General features: G+C 33.8%; 1 protein-coding gene across 1 annotated transcript; it reads left to right on the plus strand.

The window, feature by feature from the left end:
- The first annotated feature begins 3719 nt into the window (after positions 1 to 3719).
- Positions 3720 to 7666, plus strand: LOC111902112 (F-box/kelch-repeat protein At1g67480). Its single transcript, XM_023897988.3, has 5 exons — positions 3720 to 3933; positions 5148 to 5218; positions 5430 to 6226; positions 6323 to 6580; positions 7140 to 7666. Exons 3-5 carry the CDS (start codon positions 5772 to 5774, stop codon positions 7510 to 7512), a joined length of 1086 nt encoding a protein of 361 aa, XP_023753756.1. The 5' UTR covers positions 3720 to 3933; positions 5148 to 5218; positions 5430 to 5771; the 3' UTR covers positions 7513 to 7666.
- The last annotated feature ends 2234 nt before the right edge of the window (positions 7667 to 9900 follow it).

The raw sequence follows: 9900 nt of genomic DNA on the forward strand, positions 1-9900 counted from the left end.
CCCATGTTCTTGGAGGTTTTTGGTGATTTCTCTTATGGATTACAAGCACACTAAGCAAATAACTAGTTAGGGAGGGTACACTTACTTATATGAAGCTTGTAAGAGTTATTAGAGCCCCAAAAACACAAATGTGTTCTTGGTTTTCTTGGTGCTTTGAAGATCACTTGAAGATCTAAGAAAAAGGCAAGATTTCATGGATGAAATCGTGTGAAAACACTAGATTAAGTGTTATATGAACGAATTTAGGAAGAAAACACTTACATTTTGGCGGATTCGACGGAATGATTTTATGATAGTTGAGAGAAAATCTTGAGTGCTCTTGAGGTTGGGAGTGAAAAGTGAAGGGTGGAGGGTAAACTCATGCTATATGCATGAGTCCATACCAAAGGGAGTTTACGGGCCAAACACCCTTGTTTGGCCGTAAACACCTAGCCAAGGTGTTTATTGATTTATCGTTATACAAAACACCTAACGGACATTTCCATTTAATTGTTCGTTCGACGAAAAATTAAAATAAAATACTCGAACGGGCTTAAATCCGGCCAAAAATATTTTGGGATGAATTTGGCTAATTTTTAATGTGCTTGATTGCGGAGTTTATACAAATGAAAATTTTGGGTTGTCACACTAACCCATCAACCCGCCAACCCACCAACCCGTTTATTTCATGGGGGTGGTTGGGTTATCCGTTTGGATTCGCGGGTCAACCCGCCAACCTATATATATATATATATATATATATATATATATATATATATATATATATATATATATATATATATATATATATATATATATATATATATATATATATATATATAATTAAATTTAAAAAAATGATATATTTAATTATAATGAAATTTGATTTCCATCCGTATTCGTAATATTCCGTATTATTGTATTCCTTACATTTAAAAAAATGATATATTTAATTATTAATGAAATTTGATTTTCATCCGTATTCGTAATATTCTGTATTATTGTATTCCTTCCGTATTCATATGTGACTAATTTGCATTTGCTGTTCATTAATCAAAAAAAAAAATACATGTCGTTATTTTCACGAGTTACGAACGAAGAACACATTCACTTTCTATGAATGTTTTCATTTTTCATTTTTATTTTGATGTTATTGACTTTATGAATTTATGTTGAAAATATTTCTTTTTATGTTAATTACTTTAATCATTTTATGAATTTATGTTGAAAAAACATCTTTTTTTTAAAATGTGTTGCTTATTTATTAAACGAATTATATGGGTTGGGTTTGACCCATTAACGTGTGAACCGGCGAACCCATATACTTAAACGTGTTATATGGGTTGGGTTGGGTTGAGGTTTCCAACTCACCAACCCGTGACCCGCCAACCCGTCAACCCATATATTATATGGGTTGGGTTGAGTTTATGTTTTCTGACCCGCCAACCTACCAACCCGTGACCCGCCAACCCGAACCCAACCCAATTGTCAGGCCTAATAATATTTCATTAACCATTCTTTACTGAAAGTCTGTGATGCGGATGTTTTAAGTTTGAACTATAGTTTTTCCTATATTATGTGGAACAGTAGATGTTTATGTGTATTTTACAGTTGGGATTTAATCTTATGGCACAAATGAATAGAATGTGCCATAATCCAATTGCAGCTGAAGCAAAGTACTTTACATCTTTTACAAAAAACGGAATATTCAAAACATCAACCACTGTTCTTTCCAAATCAGGATGTTCAAAGCTATATGGGAATCAAAGTGATGAAGTTGAGAACCCTTCGGCTTTTTGAATTGGATCGGAGATCAAGACGATGAAGCTACTGCAAATACAAATCATGAATTGCTTCTTCATAGTTGTTTTTAACATGTATAGTTGAATCTCTATGTTAGTTTTTTTTTTGAAGAATAGTTGTAAATTACATCATTTTATCCTTCTGTTATTTTCTTATATGTAACTTATTTTAGAATGGTAGTAAATTACAAGGTAAAATTATAAATTAAATGGTTAACATAAAGGAATTACTACAAAAAAATTTTTTGTTCAAAGGTAATATAATCATTTTATACAGTCAGTCAAATACAAAATCAAACAACAAATTTCAATCAAAAGTTAACTCAGTCAGAGCTTCTAACCAAGTTAACAACTATCACACAACCTCTAAGTGAGATGGTGGGTGGGTTATGGTTAATTTAACAAGGTGATTCAAGTAAGTAAAATAAGGGCATCGGCTTCGTTCAAGATAGGTTTAGGGCTTGACAAAATGCATATATAAATACCGATTCATTAAAAGAAAAACAAAATGAGAACAATTTTTACTTGAAGTATACCTAAAACTCTATATCATGTTAGTAAAACATATATATATATATATATATATATATATATATATATATATATATATATATATATATATATATATATATCAAGGCGATGAAGTTTGGATATGTAGTAGAAACTGCAGCGATGCCTGGGTATTCGATTAAAAAACGTACATAGAAAATACAATAGACTTGGTATTATAGTAGCTACTTAGGATTAATTACAAAAACTAGAGAAAATGACAAAAATAGCCAATTACACTAATTGCATTACAAAAATAGCCAAAAAAAATCTAGATTACATATTTAGCCACCCATTTCGCAAATGAGAAGGTCCCATCTGCGAAATGGGCTTCTCATCTGCGAAAGTACAAGTGCCTGAAGCACAGTTGTGCTTCAGGCACTTGTACTTTCGCAAATGATAATTTTTTTTTTTTTTTTAAATTTTTTCGGTATAAATAGGGGTAATTTCGCAGATGGAGAAGGTCCCATCTGCGAAATCCTCTGATCCTATCTACGAAATGATGCAATTTTTTTTTTTTTTTTTTTTTTTTTTTTTTAAGTTTGACTATGGAATGAATTGGTTTGACTACGAAATGGGCTTCGCTATATAAAAACTTTTGTAGAAAAAATATCATTTTGGTTACAAGACAAACCAAGTATTCAATCATTTTTTGAGCAAATTGTAGAGATAGAGAGTATTTCACAAACAAATAACAACCAAAATGATATTTTTTCTACAAAAGTTTTTATATAGCAAAGCTCATTTCGTAGTCAAACCAATTTATTCCATAGTCAAACTTTAAAAAAAAAAAAAAAAAAAAAAAATTTGCATCATTTCGCAGATAGGATCAAAGGATTTCGCAGATGGGACCTTCTCCATCTGCGAAATTACCCCTATTTATACCGAAAAAATTTTTAAAAAAAAAAATTATCATCTGCGAAAGTACAAGTGCCTGAAGCACAGTTGTGCTTCAGGCACTTGTACTTTCGCAGATGAGAAGCCCATTTCGCAGATGGGACCTTCTCATCTGCGAAATGGGTGGCTAAATATGTAATCCCGATTTTTTTTTGGCTATTTTTGTAATGCAATTAGTGTAATTGGCTATTTTTGTCATTTTCTCCAAAAACTACCTCTAACTGTTGATAAATACAAAATATAACCCTCATATGCTAACAGTTTTATTTTAACAATGAATTATTCATTTCTATCCAACTGGTTTCAACTAATTATGCTACCTATCTGACTCATATACACATGCAACTACAAATTTACAATATATAATTTTATCTATTTATTTTGCTTTATAATTAAATCTAGCACCACGAATTAATAATTTTATCTAGCACCACGAACTGCTACTTTTTTATTGGCAGATTAAAAAAGAAATGGATTAAATTGCACAAGCAAATTCTGGTCACTTTCGTCACCGCATGGGTCGATATTCGAAATCTCATCCAATTTATCATCCCGACATTGACTGACGTGGGTCTGATTCTGTCAAAATTTTATCCCTTCACCTTGATTTTAGGGTCTCTATATATGAATCCGCCTACATTACTATCAATCATCCACTCCTATCGCAACAACAGCATCTAATCCACTCAAACTCTCGTCTCTTCAGGTAAGATATTCGCATGTTTTTGTTCATACGTTTAGGTTTCGACGTAATTTGATGCGGTTTTCTTTGTCATTTTGTTCGATTGTTTACAGTTTGTTCTGATTTCCTCATGCCATTGTAAGATCTAAATGGATGTTTTCTCTAAATTAACTCAATCTGGGTATTTTGTGCTTACTTGCTTTTTCATGATTCTTGTGGGAATATTGACGTAAGATCGAAATTAGGCGCATGGTTTTTTCTTGCTTTAATAGATTTTGTTGATAGATCTAATTATTTTATTTTATTTTGTATATCTCTGCAAAATATCTGGAATTTTCTTTTCTTTTAGATTCATACTCCCTTTTCTCCCCCGCCTTTTGGGTAAACCCTAAATTTCTTTCTTGTCTATTGAGGATGAACTCAATGCTGTTGATTAATTACCCTGTGTGAAAGAAACAATTGATCGCCATTATCTTTAGGAGAAAAATTCTTTCTAATTCTATTCCTTTTCATAAATTCAATCATCCATACTCAACGTTTGTGGATCACCTGCTGGTTTTTGGCTTTGAAGATAATCATAAGGTTTGACTTTTGCTGTCAAATGATTACTATTAGGTTCCGATAGTCAAATTATGAAGAATAAATCTGCCGTAATTGTCAAAGTTATGGCCAAACTCATTATCTTTTTCCTTTTCAAGAAATTGCTTTTGTTTTGTCGCATTAAACTAATAATTGATGCAATTTGGTAAACCTAATCATGCCTATTGTCAAGCTGTGGTATAAAGCTTTATGAACATGTGAATCTAATGCTTCTCCCTTTTTCTTGAATTCATTATTGGGTGTTTGGTGGGGTAGGTAGGGGTGGTATCTGGTGGGTAGGTGTGTTTCTAGGTATTGCCCTTTTAGAATGTTTTATCTGTAAGTTTTGTGCTGTAATAAATCAATCATGTGTAATGTTTATTCACTTAAGCGCTAATCATTAATTGACTTTGACCAATTGCCAAAGGAGATGATTCTAATTGCCAATCTCATAGATTAATCTTGATAAAGCACCTAAACAAAGCAAAATTAATTGTGCACATGATAATTGTCTGACATAATTTGTGAATCCATCATAACAACCTACATACATAACACTTGCTTCTTGCTAAATATGACATACACCTTTTCAAATGTTAAAAATAAATTGCTTGGATTATAATCTAATTAACTCCCCTTCCCCTTTTTTTCTATTGCAGGTGATTAATTTTTTTATTATAGGAAAAATGGAAGTCAGAGGGGGTTAAGCTAATTTATATGGCCTTGATTGGTATAATCTACTTCTAATTATTTCATTTGTTCTTTAATGTCCACTTTGACTTTCAAGGTCAAACACCATATTTTTCGAATTCAAAAGTCCTGTAAATTTGTATCTTGAATTTGAGAAGTAATAGTTTTACCTAAAAGTTAATGGACATCTCTTTCTCTCTTTTGGTTATATGATTTGATTCATGGTGAATTCATTTTTTTATTATAAACAGATTTGTCACTGTATCGGATTAAAAGCAAGAGAGAAAATTTAGAAGTTGGTGTGATTCGGGGTGAAAGAAAGACAGAAAAGCATTCTAGAAACACAAAAATTGGCATGGAATTTGAATCAGATTGGACAAGACACAAAAAATCATCCGCTTTTACAACTCAAGTCATCAGTACTGCAACCTCATGCATGCATTGGCCTCGTAAAATTCCTATAAGTAAAGGGTACCATGAATTTTTGTAAAATGAACTCAAATTTCTTTCCTATTCTTTTCTTCTTCTAATCAAGAAGAATCAATTAGTCAAGTGTGAAGAATTTACCTTTTTCCCCTTAAAAGATTGGTGTGATGGAATTGGTGAGGAAGACCGGTTCCGAGGTTGTTGATGATGATGATGATGATATTACCTGCCCGATGTTGCCCGGGCTGCCCGATGATATTGCAAAGTACTGTCTTGCCCTTGTTCCGAGGTCATATTTTCCAAGAATGGGAGGAGTGTCAAGGAGATGGAGGTCTTTTATGAAAAGTAAGGAGTTTATTGTTGTAAGGAAACTTGCTGGTTTGGTTGAGGAGTGGCTTTATGTTTTGACTATGGATAGTGAAGGAGAGGGGACACATTGGGAGGTGTTGGATTGTTTAGGAAACAAACGATTTGTCTTGTCTCCCATGCCTGGCCCTGTGAAAGCTGGTTTTGGTGTTGTGGCTCTTAATGGGAAACTTGTTGTCATGGCTGGCTATTCCATCATTGATGGTGTTGGATCTGTCTCCTCTGATGTTTATCAGTATGATTCTTGCCTTAACAGGTATCAATATAGATGCTTAATATATAAACAAAGCGTGCTTCATAAGTTTGTTGTTTTAATATGAATTATAATATAATTATAATTCCATGATTGCAGCTGGAGTAAGATTGCAAACATGAATGTGCCCCGATATGATTTTGCTTGTGCTGAAGTGAATGGTGTGATTTATGCGGTTGGGGGTTATGGGATGGATGGAGAGTCTCTCTCATGTGCCGAGGCTTATAACCCTGAAACCAACAAATGGACGCCAATCGAGTCGATTCGCCGCCCACGCTGGGGTTGCTTTGCGTGTGCTTTCGAGGGTAAGCTTTACGTTATGGGTGGTCGGTCAAGTTTCACAATCGGAAATTCAAGGTTCGTTCATCCCATCACACACTCATATAAGATAATCTGCGTTTGTTACAAATGACAGAACAGGTTGTACTGTGTTTGACATGCATTGGACTAAGATCGGTACCGGTACTGATACCAATGAAACAAAAATCTAAACTTTTTGTCCCACCTAAAAAGGTGAGACATGGACTCACTCTTGATCTCTCGTCTGTGCAAAAGACGTAAATGCCCTCTTCGTCCTCATTGTCGAAAATGCCCGACAAAGCTTGTCCAGTCCCATCTAGTCCTGTCTCGTGCAACAAACACAGTCGTAGACTGTGTTTGGTACACAAGACTGGATGGGACAGGACAAGTTTTGTCGGGCTATTTTCGACAATGAGGACGAGGAGGGCATTTATGTCTTTTGCACAGACGAGAGATCAAGAGCGAGTCCATATCCCACCTTTTTGGGCGGGACAAAAAGTTTAGATTTTTGTTTCGTTGGTATCGGTACTGGTACCGGTCTCGGTCCAATGCATGTCAAATGCAGTACAACCTGGGGTCTGTAGGTAATGATTTGTTTTGATGCATTTGAAAATAGGTTTGTGGACGTGTACGACCCGGTAAACCACAAATGGTGGGAGATAAAAAACGGGTGTGTGATGGTGACGGCTCATGCGGTGGTTGGGAAGAAGCTGTTTTGTATGGAATGGAAGAACCAAAGAAAACTGGCGATATTTAACCCGGAGGATAACTCGTGGAAGATGGCGTCTGTGCCTGTGATTGGAAGCTCAAGTGTGGGATTCCGGTTTGGAATAATGGAAGAAAAGTTGTTGCTTTTCTCATTGGAAGAAGAGGAGGGAGGTTATAACACTTTGCTGTATGATCCAAAAGCACCTCCTGGTTCAGAATGGCAGACCTCAAATATTAAGCCCTCTGGTTTGTGCTTGTGTTGTGTCACAATTAAGGCATAACAACATTCATCGTACTTGAATTTATTTACAATCTTTTCATCGGTTTTATGAAATTAGTTATTTGCAAGAATACATTATTTTGAACGTGTGAAGGAGAAACTGTTGTATAACTATTTATATATTTTTATTGGGAACTGTTTCTATATGTTGCAAAGATTCGGTGCTTTTTTTTTTTTTTTTGGATTTTCTCAAGTGTAATCATTTGGTCGCATCTTAAAGTTGACGACTATATTTAATTAATAATGTGTAATCGTTTTTTTGTTTCGAGTCTCGTGTTTGTGTTTGAAAGTTTGGTTCAATATACATCACAAGTTATAGGATCTACATCAATAACCCATGTTCATAATTAAACAAACATGTTCATATTTGAAAATGAAAATGACCCTTGAACCCATGTTGATGTTGAGAAATGAACATGAATCGTTTTCACCTGGTTTTGTGGTGGTTAGATTGTCGGTTGAACCAGACCTTGTGTTTAAATTCAAGTTTAGTGTAAACGGTTTGTCTTTAAAAGGGTAAATTCTACACATAAAATTTGGTTTTAGAATACCTTACTAAATATGTTTTTGAATATTTAATATTTTTATGTACATTATTTATTAATATTTTGGGTTAATTATGTAAAATATCTTATATTTTGTTTTTTTTTTTGCTTAGACCTAAATTTAGAGGGAAAAAAACACCTCACATTTTCCCTAACTTTTTTTGTTTCGACCCATTTATCTGGTTTGCCAGTACTTCTTAAGTTTTTTTTGACAGTTAAAAAACTGTTTAAAAACTAGATCAATGGTCATGTTTTGATATATTTTTGAATTATTCAGTATCTCGAACAAGACGAAAACCACCCAAAGCAAAGACTATTTTGCTTGTGATTAGTTAATTTATACAGTTGATTAGATAGTTTGATAAGCATATGTATGACATACTAATATGATAAAATAATATGTTATAGTTCATCATTATAATTTCTTTTAGTATAATTGGATTGAACAACATGAAAGCTCAAAAGTGCATCAAGCTAAGTAACACAAAACATGCATATTATGATGACGAGATGGCTTATGAATTTTGCTTTCCGATGATATATATCAATTTTCAAAGGGAGTTATTGCTACATGTGGATATGGCAAATTCGTGGGCAAGTATAAAGTATAAACCTTGTTTTCATCCCCAGCGGCAAAAGCTTTATATCAACCGTAACCTTTCTCATGTTTTCGCTTTATCCCATGCATGTAGCACAAGAGTACAAATCACATAGCTAGTAAATATTCTAGATTTCTATCATTGTCTTCTTAGAGTTCTATAAAACATTGGGGATATTAGCTTCTTTGCATTAGTTGTATATGTACATTAACCGAGCATCAATTTTCAAGAAAGATACTTAATTTTGGAAGACATTTTAAGCATTTGCGGACCATAATGTATGCACGGGTTAACTACCTCTCAAATTGTAGTAATAAAATTTCCAAAATTTTGTTTTACTATATGTGCAACTAGGCATGCACAAAAAATCCGGTTTTAAGATCCGAACCGGTCAAAGAACCAGTAAACCGGTTTACGTTGAACCGGTCCACAGTGAACCAAACCGGTTTGAGAACCGAACCACCGCTTTACACCCATTCGAGATTTTAGTCGTTGAAACCGGTTTATATCGTGTGAACCGGTTTGGAACCGGTATTGAACCGAACCGAACCGGTTTAGAACCGATTGAACCGGTTTAGAACCGGTGTAACCGGTTTAGATAGGTTCGACTAATTTTTTGAGTGAACCGGTTTGAGGCGAACCGGTTTTGCTTGGCTAGGGAGTGAACTGAACCGGTTTGGTTTGAAAAAAAACCGGTTTGTTCACCACTATGTGCAACCATAAAAAATATAAGTTTTTTAGTCTAACAAAATAGTCCAAATTTGAATAATGGATCAATTGAATAGCCCAAAGAAAATGGCCAAAAGTTTTAATGAAGTTGGAGAAGTTGAAGTACTGGACCTTGGTGACTTGGTTCGATTATACTACTTGTTATTGGTTTTTGAAATCATTTTTTTTGTTGAATCTTGAAATTAGTTATTACTTGTTAGTTAGAAAGTCATACTAATTAATTTGTTGAAATCTTTCATTGTAAATTTTTAATGTAGGTTAACAATGGTAATTTTATAATAGAAAGTTAGATGTTGTTAGTGATGCAAATGGTGAAGGATCTTTTGGGTTCCAAAAGGAATGACAAAGTCCACAAAGACCAAAACCTATCTTACAACACATACACCAACAAGCTTTGATTTGAGTGATCTTCCTTTTAACATGTAGGATAGGGCAAAAACTAGATCTTATAATTCAAATACAAAGATGAAATAAAAAGGACATATTTAATTAAAAGACCTTGTCAATTAAATGGGC

The sequence above is a fragment of the Lactuca sativa genome, chromosome 8 (genome assembly GCF_002870075.4).
Source record: "Lactuca sativa cultivar Salinas chromosome 8, Lsat_Salinas_v11, whole genome shotgun sequence".
Taxonomy (NCBI): Eukaryota; Viridiplantae; Streptophyta; class Magnoliopsida; order Asterales; family Asteraceae; genus Lactuca; species Lactuca sativa.

What these genes read in the sequence shown, in the direction of transcription:
- LOC111902112 (XM_023897988.3), top strand. Translation starts at nt 5,772, where the DNA reads ATGGAATTGGTGAGGAAGACCGGTTCCGAGGTTGTTGATGATGATGAT. An exon ending in TATGATTCTTGCCTTAACAG is followed by an intron (nt 6,227 to 6,322) that starts GTATCAATATAG and finishes CCATGATTGCAG; the next exon opens with CTGGAGTAAGATTGCAAACA. An exon ending in TTCACAATCGGAAATTCAAG is followed by an intron (nt 6,581 to 7,139) that starts GTTCGTTCATCC and finishes ATTTGAAAATAG; the next exon opens with GTTTGTGGACGTGTACGACC.